This window comes from Perca flavescens, chromosome 2 (genome assembly GCF_004354835.1).
Source record: "Perca flavescens isolate YP-PL-M2 chromosome 2, PFLA_1.0, whole genome shotgun sequence".
NCBI lineage: Eukaryota > Metazoa > Chordata > Actinopteri > Perciformes > Percidae > Perca > Perca flavescens.
In genome coordinates this window covers 41,968,840-41,990,404 of record NC_041332.1, presented here as the reverse complement: position 1 = coordinate 41,990,404, position 21,565 = coordinate 41,968,840, and the positions used below count along the sequence as shown (strand labels likewise).

Genomic DNA, 21,565 nt, shown 5'->3' with positions numbered 1-21,565 from the left:
CCGCGGCCGGGGTTTCAGGCGCCGCAGCCTCGCCAGCAGTCGGCGCCTGCTGTCTGTGTGGACATGCAAAACGCTTGTGTCCCACATCCCCACACTCAAAACATTTCAACTGTCCAGAGCTTGCATACACCATGTAAGAGCCTTGACCATGCTTCACTCTGAAGGACACCTCCAGCGTCTGTGTGGGCGAGTCCAGGAACATGAACACCTGCCGCCTCAGAGACTGCACATGTCGCAGTTTGGGATCCTTGCATCCTAAAGTCACCGTTTTAAATCCACTCGCAAACTTTCCAAACCTCTGAAGTTCATTCCCCAACAACTCGTCGGGTATGAACGGAGGAACACCAGATACGGTGATCCGCGTGGAGGGAACCGATAAAGGGGAAACCTGCACAAAGCTGTCTCTGATAAACACTCCGCTCTCAATCAGCTGATTCACAAGCTGCTCATCCTTCATAAACACCACCACTGCTTTGTTCATTCTGGATGCAAAAGACAAGTTGTCATGGCCTACCTGTTCACCAACCGCCAACAGCACCTCCTCCACGGTAACATTACTCTCCGGGGGGGCTATCCTCACGCCCTGCCGGAGACTCGGAGGTGGCGTCTCAAAGGACGCCATTCCTCCCGAAAAAAACACTCGGCCGAAACCCCGAATCCTCAGCAAACACTCCACAAAAAAATTAAAGAAACTTACCTGATCATGCACCAAAAGACAGATTGAAGACACAGTCAGAAAATCCGAAAAAACAGGGACAGAAACAGTTTGAAACTCCGCGCCACTCGCACCTCCGCCACCACCACTCACACTCACGCTCACACTCACCGGAAACGGAAACGGAAAGGAGAGGAGAGGAGAGGAGGAGAGAGGAGAGGAGGAGAGAGGAGAGCTTTTTAAAGTCCCTTTATTGGACCATTTTCAGAGAAGAATCACAATCAAAACAATCAAAACCAAGTCAAGAAAAGAAAAGAAAAACACAAAAAAACCTGTCAAACAAATAAAAATGTGCTTTCTTAATAAAAAAATATTCTCCATCCTCCTCCACAGACTATAACCCCCCCATCTTCCCCTCTGGCGGGGGAAAATGAATTGTCGCCGATCCAGACTAGTATTGGCATGACATTTGTTGATGTTGATGTGATGTAAAAGGTCACTTGAGCAATTATTCACAGTCTCACATGTCAACACACACGCACCCGCACATGAATGCAGAGTTGTATTCTTGAAGGTAAACTTACACAAAGGACATGCAGCGCCACAGCTCCTTCTGTTCTCTCCTTATGTGTGAACAGGTCTGTAGGGAACTCGTGCAGAGCTGGAAGAGACAGACACATAGGGTTAGAACAGTTCATTTACAGTATGCAAGTGCTAATGTGTGTGTTTCTGCAGAGCGTGGTACAGTACAGGGAACATGTTTCCAATGCACAGCAGAGAGGTCAGCCCTATGGGAAAAGAAATCCATCGAACTTATGTGTACTGACGAGGAGCCTTGGCCAGAGAAGACCTTTCCCTTGTGTGTGACAGTCAAACTGTGCCCTGCCAAGGTCTGTGTATGGGCACCTCTGAGAGCGACGAGAGGAGACTAGGGAAATGGAAAAAGGGAGCACTAGGAGGACAAAGCGAGGGCAAAGAGGAGAGAGAGCATTTTTTAAAATAGAGCGAGGGATATTTAGGGTACGGCAAGTGGGATGGAGAGCAAAGGAGAAAAAAGGGTGGTGGGAGTTTAACCGCAATGTGCAAACTGCACTTCTCTGCATGGGAATGTGTGCCCAATTGAGCAAGCGATGGAGAGAGCAAGATTGAAAGAAACGTGGAAAGTTGTCAGACGGTGAGTGTGTGAAAGAAAACAGACAGAAAAAACAAGAGGCCCGAGTTATTCTACCCCCTCTCCATGGCTTCTTGACTTCCTCCCCTCTCTCAGCCTCACAGTCACGGCCAGTGACAGGCGCTTGGCTCCCAGAGAGCGGTGAGGAACCTTTGCCTCTCACCCCTGAAGCATCAAGTCACCCCTGTCATCATTTCCTCCCACACAAATCAGGAGCCCATTTACAGGCCACTGCTAACATCTGTTACATATTCCAGAACCTACACTATTCCAGCCAGGCGCAGAGTTGGGCTTAATCAGAATCAGAAATATGTTATTGACAGGGGGGAACTACTCTCTACCATCACCAATGTGTAGCACCCACCTAGGGTGTTGCACGGCAGCCTTACAAAGCTTCCCGGCCCCGGCAAGTTTGAAGAAGGAAACATGGAGGACCACACGTATTCAAAATCCAAATTTCAGGAACAGGAGTTTTCTTCTTCACCCAGAAAAAGAAAAAAGGATAGTGAAAACAGCAAGAGACCGTAGCGTGAAGGCTACCGTAGATGTAATAGGTTACTTAGAACTGCGTGGTGCGAGAGACTTGATTGCGATATATGATCTCAACGCTAGATGGGAGAAATTCCTACGCACTGGACCTTTAATGAGATGGTTTAACGTTTAAAAAAGAAAAAAAAAAGGCAATTACTGTAAATTATTGACAAATCATTGTCAACAACACACTACCAGTACAAGCCATATTTTCACAGGAGGAGTTTGAAGTGATGAAAAAAAGTTATTTTTAATGGAGTGGTGCACTGAGCTAAATGCTAACTTCAGCATGCTAACATACTGACAATGAAACATGCTAACATGCTTATGTTTTGCAGATGAACGTTATTGTCATTACCATTATGTGTATATATTTAGAATGTCAACATATTATAGCACATTTGCTGACTAATGTTATTAGTGCTGCATGTATTCTGTCTAACACCAAAGTGCTGGACAAAAGTGAAGTTTTGACCTGTTAATGAGGTCCAATTATCATTGATCTAGGAATGAGAACGGGCTGCACACCCTGCACGCTGTTTTTGGCTAGGGGTTACACACCCATCTGGGGCCAAAAGCTCTTTGTTGACACCCCAGAAATGTCCCGCAGACAATAAAATATGAAGTAAAGAGAGACACCAGGCAGAGGGCAGGGTCTCTGCAGATACAGACACTGCTACACACTTCTAGTGGGTCATAAGTGTTGATTGAAAATGATTACTATTGTATTAGTCTTAGTACTAGTGTTAGTGAAATACTGCATATTATACCTTTAACTAATTACTTCTAAAACAAAAATTTTGAAACACTGCATTAGCCTGGATTGCAGGGCTGCTGCTAATGACAACAGGCTTTTCTAATTGATTACCATAAAACGACATTATTGCTATCAAAAGCTGTGGGTTTGGAGGATAATTACTAACAGACCGCATCTAGGGCGGGGCAATATATCGATATTATATAAATATTGATATATGAGGCAATATATCATCTTAGATTTTGGATATCGTAATATTGCAATATGACACAAGCGTTGTCTTTTCCTAGTTTTAAAGGCTGCATTACAGTAAAGTTATGTCATTTTCTGACTAGACCAGACTGTTCTAGCTGTTATATTATTTCTCTTTATCCACTTAGTCATTATATCCATACTACCGATCATTATTTATCAAAAATCTCACTGTGTAACTGTGTAAATATTTTGTGAAAGCACAAATAGTCAACCCTACAATATCGCCGCAATATCGATATCGATGTATTTGGTCAAAATATGGTGTGATTTGATTTTCTCCATATCGTCGAGCTCTAACTGCATCTCTTATGAAATGGACTAACTAAGTAATAAATATGGGAGTGAGGAGAGACAGGAAACACAGAGACAGAGAGGGGAGGATGACATGAGACAAAGGTTTGAATCAGGAACATCAAGGTTGCATGGTATGAATCTTACAGAACGTGGGGAGGCCTTCTGCATCACTCACGCCCACTCAAGAGACAGAAAGGCTAACCATAAGTGGAATGAATGGAATTTATCATTCCACCTTCATTTAGTCACTCTAATTTCAGTCTAAACTCCTTCACAACATGTTGCAGGAGGAAGAGGAGAGCGGAAAGAATAGTTCACTACTTTCCCACTCTTTTCTCCCACTCTCCCTCCCGTTTTGTACTCTGTTGACCTATTTGCATCTATAGCATCTCGCTGTTTGAGTGGCTGCAGTCCTCTTCTGCACTATGTTCCACTGATAAACCTTCTTAAGGCTAAGCCAATGCAGAGCAGCCTGTAAAAAAAGCCACAGAGGGTACGAAGCAGCTGAGCAGACGGCCATCTCACAGAGACAGCTGGATGTGTTTAATATTTACTGTCACATGCCGGCGTTAGCTAGCTCAAACTCAATCCAGCCGAAATGCCAGGCTAGTGTGTGAAGGGAAACAAAGAGCAGCTCTCATGACATGAATGAGGGCTTCATGTAGATGACAAGCAGAAATGCCACCAAAAAAAAATAGATAATAAAAGAATCACTAGACAAAGTGATACATTATAAGAGTGAAAGAAAAGACTGAAAAAGAAAGACTTAAAAAATGGAACAAAATTAGCAGAATGCTGACGCTGACTCTCGTGAATTCTTCAAAGAGCCCGCAGATAAAAACCCTAGTGCTAATTATGTTCTAAGAAGCATGAAGCCCAATTTCCCATGAGAGGTAGTAAGTACATGTGCGGATGTGATGCAGAACCGCATACTCCCACAAGAAACCCACTGAGCCTTCATGTAAACAAGGTGTTTAATACACAACGCTCAAAGGTTCCACTTCTCAGCACCTCGCTCTCGCTAAATGTGAATCAGAAACACATGCTCACCATGTCACAGTGCTGTGTAGATATGTCCTATGTCTGTAATTACATTTAGATTGGGAATTTTCATATATTAACAGAAAACAGAGACACATATGAGAAGACAAAAACAGACAAAGTAGAAACCAAAATGATATAAAAGAAACAGGCCATATTTAACTCTGAGGTCTAAGCCCTTTTTTCCCCATCTTTTGTTTGCCTGGCCTCCTTGTTTAATATTGCTTGTATAACCTCAACTCTGTTATGCACAATCAAGTTCTAGACATCATTTCTTTCAGGAGAAGCTGTGCTATCAGGATATGCATGCTGCAGGGATGTCACATGAATGTATAAATTGTTATATGACTATAGAGACAACAAAAAATACTAAACAGAAATGAAATCTCACAGAAATCTATTGAAATCACAGAGAACAATAATGACTAAACCTTTTGGCTTTTGAAAATTGGTCTTCCAGGTGTTGGCAATCAGGGGAATCAAAAATAAACTCTGAATCTATTTGCTATTTGACATCCGTAGGCCATTCCCACTCATTTCAACCTCCAGGCTTCATTCTGCCGTATCTTTTCTTTCTCTCTTCTGCTTTCCAATATACACACACACAAACACACAGTAAACAAGGCCCTCCTGTAAGGCCTCTTTATTGGCTGAGCAAAGCTGTCAGTCAAGTTGGCCCTATCAAAGATGGCAGCCGGCTAACACAAAAACATTGGTTTGTTGGTAAAAAAAAAAGATGACTAAACACAGTAAATAGCCACTCATTTGTGGATTTATCGCTCTGGAATTATTGTGCAAAGTCTCAGTAAAGTCCCTATCTTCCCCCGGATTACTAAACTTCTGGAAGGGATACAAAGACACCAAAGGACTCTATAGAAAGTTCTAGCTGTCGCCTAACGAACTACAGCTACGGCAAGACGATGGTCCAAAGGTCGCGAAGCAAACAGAACATACGCAAGTTGATTTTTGGATTCATAATTAGGATTTATTTATGTTACAAAGACAATGTAATTCCATGATGGATTAAAAAAGTTTCTGGATGGGCTACACTAGTCAGAGGACCTTGTTGAAATGGCTCATTTCTCTGCTTCTAAACAACACCAAAAAAGTAAGTCTCTACACTGTATTGATCTGGAGATATTAAACAAGTCATATAAAGTATGTGTTTCTACTGTCGCAGGCAACAGCGCCAACCTAGTAGGGTTAAAACAATTAAGGAATTACACAGCGCCATTACAACACATCTTGGCCTACACACTCAATGAGAGGTGGACAGCACACTGGATTTTGTTGCTGGTCAGGTTCAGCTTCAGAGTGAGCAAGGTGATCCAAAAAACGTCTACAATGAACCTAAAAATGCATTATTTTATTGAACGTCCCCATCGGTAATATACCAGTGAGCTCAGTCAACCAGGTGAAACTGAGGCTACATTTACATTGCTACGTTATGGTTTAAAACTAATATCTATTGCTACGTTTACACCTCGCATACACACTCCTCTGGCGTTTCAGAGCCCCTAAACCAGAAACATATGAAAACTCTTCTGACCCCGTTTAGGTTTGGAATCTGCGGGGTTGTCTTGCAGTCTCAACGGCCGCAAACGGAGACCTTTGGCAACACCAACACTGATGCCAACGTTTCACCGCCTGATTGGGTCATGAGTTCTCCATCTCTGAGACTAACAAACAACAGTAAACAAAAGTTTAGAAATCATTTTTCCTTCAAAGGAGAAAGGTTGGGCACACACTAGTCTCACATTGCCAGACCTTCCTCCACAGCGCTGCAGAGAAAGGTCTGGCTAGTCCACACAGCATTCCGGAATTGGAAAAAAACATGCTCTGGTTTATTGGCATTTCTTTAAACCAATCACAATCGTCTTGGGCGGCGCTAAGCACCGGACGGAGCCACGGTGCCTCTGCAAAAGTCTCGGAAGGAACTTGTTTTGGTGGAACGTGTGTACGTTCAAAAGTAGTTTTAGTCGTGCAACCGTAAACTCAGATTGGACTGATAGTCTAGCTAGATGTCTGGATTTACCTTGCAGAGATCTGAGGAGCAGTTAACCATAGTCCTCACAAATCAACCGAAGTTTAAAATTCCAACACAAAGAAGGCGGAAAGTGACGGACATCCGGCTGAAATGAGGGTCATCCGGTGGAATTTGTGGCGGCACCTGAACAATCCCGAAAGTGAAACGTCGTTGATAGGCACACACTGACGAACATAACTCCTGATCTGCAAGTATCGGAAGAATTGTGACGAGAGAACATGTTTTTTAACTGAGTAAATTAGGCAAATTGCTTGTAAATATACTAATCTTTCAAGGTGACTATACCTTTTAGCCTCCAACTGTCAAAATACACATCAAAGATGGATGGGGGGAATGCAGGATGATGATATACTGGGGTATGAATAGAAGTGTCTGGTAAGGTGCTGCAGCCCATCCTAATTTGCTGCCAATTTTTCAAACAATTCAAAATGATGAAGTTATTCACCTTAGTATTTGCAGGAGATATGGGTAATGAGAAAAGTTGTGTTGGAAGAGAGATGTTTTTATCAGTCTTCTCAATGGAAACGCAAGGGGGAGTCTCAGTGGCTAGGTTTAGTAATAATGCATGGTTTATGTAAATTAGTTTTTGATATTTTGTGAACTTCTGGAACCACTGTGCTGAGCTCTATTGCTGTTTTGCTAAATTCTCATCTTTTACCTTTTGATGACCTAACATACAGCTGAGAAAGCACAGAGTATCTATGTACAGTAATTTAACACATCCACTAGTCAATTACTGTGTCCACCGACAAGAGCAGCAGAAGTAATGTAGACAGATGTGTAGTCTCATAACAGAATTTTAATACCCAGAACAATGGCAGTCAACCTGAAACAGAAACCAGAAACCAGGAATCAGCTCAGGGAGAAGTGGACAGTGGGAAAGCAGCCAGATTGAGGTGAATGGTGCTCTACATGATCAGATAAGACAAAGGGCTCAGCAGCTGCGTCCTGTCAAGTGGACATGGTAATGGAGACGCTCGCAGTGCCAGGGGGATTTAAAGGCAGCTGATTCATCGCAGTTGCCTCGTCCGGACCTGGATGCATAGAAATACACCAAGCCTCACTAATGCATGCTACACCCAGCTTACAGTAACTCCATGTGCTGCCATGTGTCAGGAGGCGTCTGTAAGGGCGTTTTCACACCTATAGTTTGCTCTGGTCCGAATCAGTTGATGATGATTGGAGTGATTTGCCCTTGGTTCGTTTTCGTTTCACACATTGAAAAATCCAAAGCGTACCAAAATGCACGTTCACTCCTCTTAATTGGTTGGATGTGTCTCGGGAGGGAGCAAAACAAGTAAATATGGGAACAAGGTCCTGCGTTCTGGACTGGTGCATATTCCTTACATCTCCATGGTCAAACCAGCTCATTTCATTGAAATAATCAGACATTGTTTCGCGAGCGGTGTTACTACGCTCTGACTTTGCTCTGCGTCTGTCTCCAACTTTAGGGCGGCTGGTTTGCCCAAGGAAATGCAAGTGACTGCTGTCTATTTCTGTGAGAGAAACATTGAAGCTGCTACAGTTTGCGTGTTCTGCCGCATCGCAGATTGCAAAACACACCTGACCACACAGGGGCCGTTAAGCTTAGACTTGCAGTGTACACAGTTGGTGCCGTTTGAGGTCGGATCCCGTTCTCACCACAAACAAACCGCTCCAGAGTTGGATTGAAAGCGTACAGAGATCACCTCATCATGCAGGTCTCGGTACGCTTGGTTGGTCCGCTTTTGGTGCGCATCCGAGTGCAATTGCTGCATTCACACCTGCCCAAACGAACCGCACCAAGGGGAAAAACCAATTCTAGTGCGATTCAACTGGACTAAATGAGGCTGGTGTGAAAGCCCCCTAAGTAACTCAGTTTACAGAGTCTCAAACTTGAATAATTTCATTATACATGTAGGCTATGCTGGTTTTATAGACATTTCTAGTTTTGGAATTGTGTAGAAATCCCTTGAACAAACTGAACTGAGATTGCGACTGACTCCAGTGTGACCACACATCAACACAATCTTACTCTTGCTTAAACCTTCCATCATGTAGGGACAGTGAACTGAGCACACTTTTCCCTGTGTCCCATGTCTCACTTTACGCACTTATACAGTTGCCCACACTGACTCCTGGGAGCTGCCCATTCATGTTCTACTGCTGGTCACTGAGCTGGCTGAGGGTTTAACAGTTCAGACACACTGACAGCACTTACTGAGGGAGGGTAGCTCTCCTCACACACTGTGCTATACAGAGTCTTCCTGCCAGTCTGGTATTATAAGGCTACGTTCAGACTGCAGGCAAAAGTGACCCCAATCCGATTTTTTCATGACAGTGTAAACTGTCCAAGTCACATGGCATACGATCTTTTCCAGTTCTGATTTGGGCCACTTTCACATCCAAGTCCAAATCCGTTACAGGTCGGAATATTTTAAAAAGGCAACCTGTCTGGACAGTCAGATCGGCATTCATACGAGCAACCATTGTCACAATTTTGCGCCGAGAACAGCAAGCCCCCAGGAACAGCGCCAGTCTTTGATGCAAACATGGGCATAGCAGCTGACTGTGGAATTGCAATGTTTTTTCCCATAGACTTTACATGACGAAAGACAGGTCTATATATCAGCGAATACATGTTTTTGATGTACATCAGCTTACATAGTCCTCATTTAAATCATTATGTTTTAAAAGTTGTAACATGCAATAATAGCCGAATCCAGAGTTATATAACTAGGCATAATGAACGCATATAATGAAGGCAAGCAGACTCACAGGACTGCGCCCTGCTGAGCCACCCTGCACTGCAGGCTCATATGACGGTTCTCCCGAGTTCCTGTAGCTGTAATAATGGATATAGGCTATGGTTCATGTTGATTTTACTCTAAGTAACTGATGAATATTTAAAGAAACTTTAACAAACAATGTAAGCAGAAAATGTTACAAAGTTTTTGTATTATTGGAGCACGTGGTTGGGATAGGAAACACTTCGCGAGGGGTGCTAGTGTTAGGTGTAGCAGGGAGGAGTAGGGAATGGCGGACCCAAAATGCAGAGAGCAGGCAGGCAGGCAGGAGAACGTTTGAAGAGGAGGATTTATTAATATAACACAAACAAACCAAGGGAGTCCTGTTAACGGCAGCAGGCAAAAACCGATTCCAAAAACAAAAGGTATCAAAAAAAACCAAGGGAATCCAAAAACAGGAATAACCGGGAGCGCTGACACTGGGGGACACAAAACACACAAAATGATCTGACACTGGACAAGGGGAACACAGACTAAATACAGAGGGTAATGAGATAACACAAGACAGTTGACACAAGGCTGGGAAACAGGTGGAACACATTAGGCTGGGCAAAGCAATCAAAAAGGAGGGAAACACAAGACAGGAAGTAAAGTGGACAAGACAGAAAACCAGAGACCACAAAATAAAACAGGAAACTGAGCAAAAGACAACACAGAAAACAGACTACCAAACTAAGACAACACCAAAACCATAACAGCTAGTCGTCGGCGTGTCCACTGGCATATCAGAAGTGGTCATTTCACATTCAAGGCAAGATTTAATGAAGTATTCTTGGGTTGTTTTTGTCAATGCTTATTTTTGGCATAAAAAGTCACGCAGGGGGTCCCGATCAAAGCACAGTACGTCAGATGTCGTACAGCAACCAACCCATTCATTAACACAAGGGCACATGATCACCAACATATGACAATCTATCCAAAAGAACAAAAGGTAACCAATGAAATGTCTGTTTCACAGTTTAGATCATTCACTTCTTTTTCAATTTGTGCATCTGAGGAGCCACTTACTCTCACCCTGTTCAAACACATGTTCATCCAGGACAACCAGGCAAAGGGAGGGCGTTTTCAGGTTCAACCAAAGATGCAAACTTGTCTTTTCAGAGTTGCCAGAAGATACCTAGGTCCAGTTACTCTACACGTACTGTACTTGGTACTGCTCCACTTTGTACCACTGTACAGCTCACAAATTCAAGATTCAGGATTCAAGATTCACAGAGCAAAGACAGTATTGCTGCTGCTCCTGGCTCAGTCTGTTCGAATAGAACTGTAGGTAGTAATCTGATAAATATTAGATCACAATGCCCCGTTTCAGGGTTTGGAAAGTCTGTCGAAGTTAATTAACAATTTGTCTACAGAGCAGAAAAAATTGCGTGACTCGCACGCTCAAACGTACGCACTCACATCAGTCCACTTTGATCCGTTTCGTCAATATCAGCACTCCTGCCTGGGTGCCTGCAGGAATGTGCTCGACTGTATCCGTCTGAACACAAACTCCATAGCAACAGAGTGAGAGTCTCCTTGAGGCGGAGTGTGTTTAAGTGGCAGAAGGGAGAGGTGGGCAAAAATAATAGACTGCTAGCTTTAACCTGAAGGGAGTCGCTCCACTGCTGCAGCCGCTGCTCTGTGGTACACTCGCCATTAGCAATGAAGTTTAATGTACTACATGCAGAGCGCAGGCTGAGATGCAGTGCATTATGCATGATGTTTGGGGATAGGGAAAAAAAAATGACACGTGCCCTGGTGTACGATGGGATCAGTTTGGGTGTGTTGGGGTTAGTGGACAGTGAAGAGAAGTAGAGCTGACGGGGTAAACTTTTAGTGAGAGAGATACCTTAAATCTGAATTTGACAGCTCAGGCAATAATATTTCTTAACAGGCATGTTGAGGAAGCAGGATGTTGGGAAAGCAAAGTGTACTGAAGAAAGAGACGTGCTTGGCCGAGGTCCCCAGGAAGCGCACGGTGGAATTGGCCCCAAAAGACTTTTTTTCCATAGACGTACATGGCGAAAGACACGTCTGTAAATCAGTGGATACCTTTTTTTTTTTTTTTTAGCATCACAACCCCCGCAAAATGGCTTGTTTTACTATCAGAATTTGGTCTGGTTTATGATCTGGAATTTGGTCTCTAGTGTGCCTGCTCTATTGGCCGCACAATGCGGAAGTAGTGTCGATCACCCGGGTAATTTATGGCTCCGTCACAAACACTGTATCCAGGTCTTATTATATACTGTATGTATCGGTTTGGCCAGGTAATTAGCGCAGTTGTAAGAAAGGTCACTGGTTTGAACCCTTAACAGCTGCTGATGGTGCTCTGGCCCCGACTACCCCCGCTGGCTGTAGTACGCGCACAAAAAACACACTGAACAGCAGATGGGGCAGAACACAAACCCACGTGCAAAGACACACACGCACACACACACACACACACACACACACACACACACACAAGGCCAGTACGTTTTCCATTGTTTCCCTTTCTGTAATCACCCCGGTTTCCCCGTTCTTCTTCACTATGCACAATCAGTGGCAGTCAATGTATCAATCAGCAATCAGGCTTTAGCTTGCTGGGGGACACATTCGGCCTCAGTTTGCTTCTTTCTCTTGCTGGAGCCGACTGCCCGCCTGCTCGCCCACATACCTGCACCATCCCATGCCGGTGTAATTCACCAGGCAATTTGGACGGAGCCACTGTGAGCCACTGAGGGGCTCTGAATCGAGATGTAGCATTACTTCTGTTGCTTGTTTTCCTCGTGCAGGAGCTCGGCGCCACTTTTGCTTTTCCTTTATGCTCCACTGAACACGTTCAGACGCACAAGCGTATCCCGGTAGCTTGTAAAGATTTTGCCAAATCTCTTTTGCTTCCTATATTCATCCTCCTCAGGCTCTTATTATATTCTTCCAGGCTTCTTCTGCATAATTTCTACTAGCAGTACGGTGTGCTGCAGACTGCGTGGACTATCTTTGATCTCACTCCTGCTTTATTCTTCTATCTAACAAGAGAATTGTGTCATGTTACCTTCAGATTTATTACAGGCATCACAATCAGAAGGTACAATAGCTGAGACTTTGAGCTGCAACTAACAATGACATCATGCATTGCCTTAGATAACTATGTTTGAAGATGGTGTGCCAGTCATTCCAATTTCAGATGTCCACCGGGTGCATATTTTGGGGCCATAGAGGATGTGCATTATGCACTTTTTCTAGCCGAGCTGGCTGACTCCCTGCACACATGAATCAAATAATTTACCTCTACGGCTTTTTTAGGCTTCAAAGGTTGGACGATTGGACCCAAAAGATACCATCTTCATAGCACAAAGAGTGACTTGTGTGTGACACTACTAAAAAATGCATTGTAATGTTTTACAGTTGTCTCTTTTGTAATGACGTGCATGGGGGAAAGTTTGCTTGCTTGTTTTCCCTGATAATGGCTCGACCCAAAAAAGACACTGGGGCGTCTTGTTTCATCCCTGCCAGTGTGTCACACTGGAAGACAACCAATGGCACAGGTCACACCTGCAGCCCATCAGGGAATATGGGAAGGCAATAGGCACGTTTGAGATAAACGGCGCCTCGCCTGTAAAGTGGACGAGAGCAGGCGGCAGCGGTGACAAAAAGCTGTTGTCAAGTCGGACCATTTACAGTCGTTTCTAGTAGCCTTCAGTCTGAACAGGAAGTCACAGATACACTCACATCCTGTTAGGTCCAATTCCGATTTATTAAAATGTTAAAAAACATCAGCTTGTACACTGTTTCCAGTTGTTTTTATTATGACAGAGTAGCTGTTAAAATGCTCTACATGCAATCTGTTGCTGATTTTAATATACAACAGACTGCAGATCATCCATAATCGGAACGGATTTAGTCTCTCTGACTTCTAAACGTCACTACCAGCCACACAACTTGTGTTCTGTACAGAATAAGCCTTTCAATCAGACAAATAGCAATTCAAATCCCTCCAATTCAAAATATAAAACGTTTATATAAAACGTCATGTTCAGTCGATTCTGAACCAATCAGCTGTTAGATCAGCTGAGAGCCAGGCATTTCCCATTCCCTTGCAGTCGGTGGAAAGAAACTGCGGCGCCTGCCTTTCAAAACTGCGGCTGCCTTGATCTCGGGAGGTTAAACCTTGCCCCACGTGTCCGTAACGTCAGAGCAAGTCGGGATCAAGTCGGGCATTGGACGGCGATCGCTGGTGATCAATTCTGCGGAGGCTGGCTCATTGGGAACAAGCCTGTTTACTGAGCCAGCTCCATGCAGCAGAGAGAGAAGTTGGGAACAAACAACCAAGCAGGCAACACCTAGCTCTAGCTTCTACTAAGAGCCAGGAAAGGGGACCATCGGCCCAGGAAAAGGAGTGACCCCTCTCTCTGCTCTACCTTCCCAGGACAGTGAAGCAGGCCTGCCTTGAGAGAAGGCTACATACAGGCCAGAATTATTAAGTAAAAGACACTTTATGTTTAAAGTTATTGGTCTCTGAGTCTATTTTATTGTGAATCTTGCCTCCTAGTCCCCTGGGTTGCCGACAGTTCATGACATCAAAAAGAAACAAAAAGGGTTTTTCTTGTCTTCTCCTTTCACATAGTTCGACAATCTCTGATATTTTCTGTGATGTTGACCCACAAGAACATTTTCTGTGAACCACTGAAAACAGAGCGATCGGAAGGTTGGTGGTTCGATCCCTGGCCCCGGCAATACTGAACCCTAAAATACTCCTGATGGCTGTGCCATCATGTGTGAGTGTACATGGGAATGTTAATCCCTCCCCTCCCAATCAGAAGGTGGCACTGTCAACAGCGTATGGACGTATGAATGGGTAAATGCTGGCTGGTATTGTAAACAGTCCTTCCAAAAAAATGCTGAGTTTTTTTGTGATTGTTGCGGGCAAAAATCCTTGATTATGCGGCACGTTTTCTTAAAAAATGCGATGGAATATGCAAAAACTGCGGTTTGATGAAAAAGAGAAAAGAAGTGATTCCCCCAACACCCTGCTTTTTTTTTAACTTTATTTCAAAAATTGTTTACAGATATTCAGTCATCGCAATAGGTAAACAAATAAGATACAAAAATATATACAAATAATATTATATGAAAGTAAAAATAAAAGTAATAGTCTAAACAGAGGGAAATAAAAGATACAAAAGAGACAGACTTTCAAAAATCGTTAATAATATAGACAGCAGGAGCACTTAAACAAAGACATTTCAGATAATATCAGATATTAAGATAGCTTTCTTGTTGGATACCAACTTAAGAGACTCAAAGTACATGTCAAATTCAACCTCCAACACCCTGCTTTTCGATGATGTTCACGTCACATAATTACGTCACTTCATAATGTTCCCATGGCAACAGGGGGAAACGTCTGCTCTTGTGTGAAGTAAACACAACATTTTTCAACTTTCTGCTGAGATATATGTGACTTTTTTGCAACAAAAATGCGGGGATTATGAAATCATCAAAGCCCTGTATATTTTGCACGGAAATCGGCAATTATGCGGCAAAAGTGCGGCATATTTGAAAAAATGCGGCCCCCGCATAAATATGCAGACTTTGGCTGATTATGCATTGAGTTATGCGATTGCATAAGAGCGTTTTTCTGGAGGGACTGTGTAAAGCGCTTTGAGTTAGTTAAGACTTGAAAAGCTCTACATAAAGTCCATTTACTATTTTACTTATTTTTATTTATTTGATTAGGACAATGCACATTAATGAACATTTCTGTAAATGCGCCAGTGTTAGCCAGATGGCTAATTTTCAACTGTAGTCCTAGTTCTCTAGCATGCATGTCTTTATAATGGAAGAAAAACCAGAGCACGCTGAAGAAACCCACGCAAACACGGGGAGAACATGCAAACTCTACTGCCTGGACAGAGCATCAAAGTCTGCCCAGACCAGGGATCAAACTCTGCAGTGCCAACTTGCTGTGAGACAGAAGTGCTAACCACTGAGCCACCACGCTGCCGCTGAACTTATGTATATGTATGCACACAAGTCGTAAAAGATGCCAAGCTATCAAAACAGTCAGAGTTGTTGATGAATTTTCGGTCGATTGGCTAGTGGTTTCAGCACTAGTGAGGTTACAGATCATCACGTTATCACATAAAGTAACACAGCATGTATGTGGGCGAGTGTGTGGGTTTATTTATAGAGAGGGAAATGGAGAAGAGAAGTAGGAGGACTGTGCACATGCATATGGTGGTGTTACATTTGCTCTTGGCCTGGAACTCTCCCTCATCTACTGCACAAATCCCAGTGGATAACCACTCCCGTCATCTTTACCTAACACTCCCCCACTCCCTCCATCTTTCACATCTATTTATAACCAGTAGGAGATGGGGTGAAAAGGTGGAGTAACGTTTGAGAGTCTTTGGGGATTTCCTGCAATCTCGGCTGTTTAAATATAAAATAGAGCCAGGAAGCCCCCTGCCCCAGCTTCATTTCCCCTTCACCACTTTCTACCCAGTGCTTCTGCCTATCTGAACTCTTGCCATGAAGAGCAAGAAGGCTAAAACCACTGGTTGCTGCATATTTTAGTTGTACATCCGTAATAATCACAAGTAATATCCGGATGCTCACTTCATGTCCCAACGAATGAGATCAAAACCACAACACAGGCCCACTAGCTCTAGAGTATCTTAAAGTGGCTATATATAACTTTCTGTGTCCATTGATTCTAGCGGCAGCTTTGGACAAAAGCAGTAGTGTTTTTACCACACCTGTTGTCCTAAAGGTCTTTACACAGGTACAGGGGGACAAGGGAAAAGAAAATAGTAGGCCAACACATTATGTATTTAATGTTTTTTAATGTAGGCTACTGACATACAACCAAATCGCGCATTGTAAAGTTATTTTATAAATGAAATAGACATATAACAGACCTGAGGGCCAATTCGGGAATAACTCTGAATCATTTACTTTCCCGTAATTGTCTCCATCTGTTGAAAGCCAGACCGTCGTCTGTCTCTCCCTTTTATCTTTTAGTTGTTCTTCATTTAATTTCCTTCTTCTCTGTGATGGCATTGCCCCAGTATCAGCCATAACTACAGCAGATAACTTCTAAAATAAAATTAAAACACAATTAGGCCTATATATATATATATATATATAAAAATAAAACTCCTGCTACCTTTTACCTGGCTCAATTTATGAACATTAGATGAAAAATTACACAGTTTCAGGAACATTAAAAAGTGACATATACAGTAGTAACTTTAAGTTGTTGTTCTGCCAGCTGAAACTGCTAATGTTTCACTCCTGTTAGCGGACATCTCATTGTGAACTTAGTGGAACTGTAAGCTTGAACTTTACAGAGCAGCAATGAGCAGTAACGATGATGATCGGTGATGATGTCATCTCTCCCGAGTAGGAGCCAGGGAGTCTTACGTAACGCAGGCAAGTCTCCGTACGCTCTGGCGTGTGTGTGTGCATGCGTGCAAAATTCTGCCCTGCTCCCTTCTCACTGATGATATAATACTTTCAGGACGTTGTCATGGAAACGAACAGGCACCGCTGGCTGGATTTGACGTTGGGGGGTAAGATGACGAGGGGAGGAGGTTGTCTAACTGCATTTGGAGATTTGAATGGCAGGCTCTTATTTGGATTGCACATGGTGTGTGTGTGTGTGTGTGTGTGTGTGTGTGTGTGTGTGTGTGTGTGTGTGTGGAGGGGGGTGATGACTAACTAAGCATATTATACTACGGTTTGCTATAGACAAGACCTCTGGAGTAAAGGCTCAAGAGAGGATTTAACTGTGTGTGTGTGTGTGTGTGTCTGGATAAACAAACAGACAGACAGACAGAGTGAGAGACAGAGCAGTACAAACACACTATGACCTTATATTTGAAATCATTTGATGAAACACTATTGCCATTTGAGTAGGTCTGCAGGCAAGTTCCCTATGAAGACAGTTTGGCTCTATCAAAAACATACAAATTAGACTTAAGCTGGTTTTTAACCCCCCACGCGACCACCACATACCTTTTTTGTTTCCCAAAAAAATAAAGCGTTTATATGGTAACTGCCAGAAACTCAGCACCGTGAACGGCGTTCACGTGGGCGGCAACCGCTTCATACCCCTACCGCTGTGATCAAAACCGCTTCCCCTCAAAACGAAAAGACTGGAAGGCGGAGTGAAATGACTGGAGGGACGCAGCGGGGTGAAAAACCCCTTTACGGGTTCATAGATCACACTGCTCAATACATCAACAAGTTCTGTGAACAAAGTAACATCGCAACAATGAAGTCTGAAAGAGGGAAAACCACCAGTGTCCAGATGATCCCATTATAAAAGGAGTTTAACCAGAGTGTCTAAACCACGTTTCTTCAAAGTTAAAGCAGGAATTTACTGTTAGCTGTAAACTGTGATGGATGTAGGGCTGGGCGATATGGAGAAAATCAAATATCACAATACTCTTGACCAAATACCTCGATATCGATACCGCAACCATATTGTAGTGTTGACTATTGGCGCTTTCACAAAATATTTACACAATGACATTCCTGATAAATAATCACCAGTAATGTGGATATAATGACTAAGTGGGTAAAGGCAAATAATAGAACAATTACAACAGTCTGGTAAGTTCAGAAAATGACATCACTTTATTGTAATGCAGCCTTTAAAACCAGGAAAAGACAACACTTATGCAATATTACGATATTACGATATCCAAAATCGAAGACGATATCAATATTTATCGATATATTGCCCAGCTCTAGATGGATGTTGAGTAGGGGTGGTATCTATATCTATATTACGATATTATCTATATAATATCATCATTGTTGTGTTAACGATGCGTAAATTGACATTATTGAGTATTTAAATTACTTAGAAAAAAAACACTTAGTTAACGCTACACATTCACTAATGTCAACAAAGATGGCGGCGTGCAATTGTGCAGCGGCTACTAGCTCTCCTGTCGGTGTTTATTTATACAAGTACAGCCACGCTGAACTAATCAATACAGGACCACGATACAACACAGGCGTTACGAGAGCCTTCCAGGAGGCTCATAACATCCTGGAGGACATAGCCTGACCGCTCCGTGGATTTTTGCCGGCAGCTAGCAGGCCGAGCTAACTACCGGCAGGATCGAGACAAGAATTCTGGCAAGACCAGAGGCGGAGGACTGCATTTTTGTACCAACAGCAGGATCGTTGCCCAGCACTGCTCACCTGATCTGGAGCCCTGTCGGTAATATACAGGTCATTTTATTTCCCAGGAAAACAGCACACTGCCGTCTACATAGCCCCCGATGCTAACGTTAGCATAAATTTGGCTCACTGCTAACCATAGTGAACAAACTGCAGCGCGATCACCTGGAGGGGATACATATTATAGCAGGGGACTTAGCATTTTCCAGCATGTAGATTGTGTTACTAGAGGGAAGAACACACAAGACCATGTAGCATACTCTAACATTAAGAAAGCACACAGAACTACGTCTCTCCCTCACCTGGGCCAGTCAGATCACATAAACTACTCCTGATCCCAGCATAAAAGGACTATCAGAACCTGACCTGATACTGCCTCATCTGTCTCATCTCCAGGACTGCTTCCACTAAGGACATGGTTGTGTGCAATATGTTACAGAACAGAGCCCTTTGTTATTATTATGATTTAATCTTGCTTGTATGCTGCACAATTTACATTACAGCAGAGGTGAAAAAATGAATGTTTACTCAGAGTTCAATGTTCCTATACTAATTCAATTAGTATAGTATTAGTATTTTGTCTTTGAATTGTTTTTACTTGAATACTTAAATTTAAAGAATTATTTTAAAGAAAATAAATAAGAACTGTTTTCATTCAACATTGTGCCCATTATTATCATCAGTGATTAAGTAACTCTGACTTTAAAAAACACTTTTTTAAAGGATATCGTCTAATTATCGTTATCGTCAAAATCACCAAAAATATCGAGATATTATTTTTTGTCAATATCGCCCACCCCTAATGTTGAGTATAGTTCAGGCATTGCTCTGAAGTTGCGCCCGTGTTGACTAGTAACATTCAATCATTCTTCATGCAGGTGTGCAGCACAGCCTTTATAACTGTTACTATGCTCATATCAACTAGATGTGGGAATCAGCAGGCGGCGCCACAATACGGTATTATCACGCTACCTATGTCACGATATGATATAATTGTGATTTTAACAATATTGCGATATTCTGCAATATATTGCAATTTATTACCTTTTTTCCAACTTTTAATTATGTCCCCAGAGTAAAAATGGCTGACCTCACCAGAAAAAAACTCCAACATTAAAGGACTCAAAAGATTTTATCCATCTAGTATCAAAAAGTTACACAATTTTTATAATAAAAGATCGATAACTGCCCCCCTTGTATCAATACAGTATTGCCACAGACAATATATCGCGATACTATGCTGCATCTACCCTGATTAATTTTGCAGCTGCCTCCACCCCCCTACCTCCTCCTCCTCCTCCATGTGCTATATTTTTTGTATTAATATTACATTTTTGGTATAAGAGTTTATGTTCATGACACTGGTGATTTTGCCAACCTGAGCTGTGTTACACAGATTCTCTAAGCTCCGCTTCTCTCTGTCTTATCAGCTAATTCAATTTCAATTGAATTTGAATTCTCCCAGTTAAATCATATCAATCATATAAGCTTTTAAACGTAATAGTTTTGAACCAGAACTTTCAGTATTTGGATTAAGTAGCTTGTTAAAAAAAATGAGGTGTGTCATTGTGTCAGATACATATATTTGAGTATGGACTCTGTATCAGCAGATACCCCATACAAGTCTTGCATTGCCAGACCTATCTCCACAGATCTGTTGAGTAAGGTCTGGCTACACCACAGATACATTCCTGGACTCTGGGTTGTTTGCATTTCTTAAAACCAATCACAATCGTCTTGGGTGGCGCTAAACTCCGGACGCAGCGATGGTGGCACTGCTGGTAAGTTTACTGCATCCTTTTGGATTTGAATGCGTCAGTGAGGCAGAATGTGTACCTAGCAACATCACTGAATAATTAAGATTAAAAAGGACAGATATACTTACACAGTACATGAGGTTTATCATAAGATGACTGAGATGACCTCTGCAAAAGGAAAATTTGCACCCCGCTAAAGAAAACGCCACATACAATATTAAATAAAGTTAGCTGTTCACACAAAACAGTAACTTGAGCTATTTAAATTAGCTGGATACATGGTTAAATGTCATATTGTTCTTACCAGTGTATGTCCGTGTGTACAGCAATCCCACCAATCGGTCCCAAAATGTCCCAGTTAGAGAGTAAATGCCTTAAACATATTCTTTGACAATCATTCCCTGAAAGAACCAAGCAGTCCTGCCTTGTTGCACAATCCAAATATTCATCAAAACTTGCCCTTGTCAAAAAACTTACTAGCTCAAAGTTTGTTGATGTTCCCGAAACCAACGAAGTTTTGCAAAGTGAGGGACATCCGGCCAAAGATCCGGCGGCGGAAGATCCATTTTCAGCGTGTGGCTTGCTAGCTCGGAGTTTCTGGTTGTTGTTTACCGAACCGACCAGGAGTTTACAATAGCAACACACAGAGAGCATTAGATGAGGGACATCCGGCAGAACTTCGGGCGGTGCCGGAACTATCCGGTAAATGACCTGTCGTCGATCCAGACTAACCCAATACTGAAAGGACTCGGATCAGTATACAGGTAAAAAACAGTGGATTGGCACATCCCTACTTCATGTATGTATTTATCACTTCCTTCAGCAGAGCCAAGTCTAATTGTACAACCATTTGCTATGAATAAGTATATAAATATGTCTCTGAATGAACTGGGTAATTAACTTAAGTGAGTTCAGTGCTTTTATAGAAAAATTACAAAAATAAGACAGCTATTGTCATAAACCATACTTATCTTTGAAGTCCTGGTGGGTTGCTTATTGTCATAATGAATTATTCACTGTTATCAGGCTGCCATACAAATGCTCTGGATGCCACGATAAGTTGATAGAATTAAACAAGGGGACAGTTTCATACAGTAAACTGCCACAGT

The 21,565-nt window shown here is 42.6% G+C and overlaps 1 protein-coding gene across 2 annotated transcripts in view; it reads right to left on the bottom strand.

Moving 5' to 3' along the window:
* The window catches only part of LOC114547131 (sodium/potassium/calcium exchanger 3), a 104,021-nt gene that overhangs the window by 54,199 nt on the left and 28,257 nt on the right, over window positions 1-21,565 (bottom strand). Inside the window, exon 3 of one of the 2 annotated variants that reach the window (XM_028566370.1) lies at window positions 1,240-1,316. In XM_028566370.1, the coding sequence (XP_028422171.1) occupies window positions 1,240-1,316 (77 nt within the window). Of the gene's footprint in view, window positions 1-514; window positions 688-1,239; window positions 1,317-21,565 lie in introns of those variants that run through there. The other variant, XM_028566375.1, reaches the window with a different exon arrangement.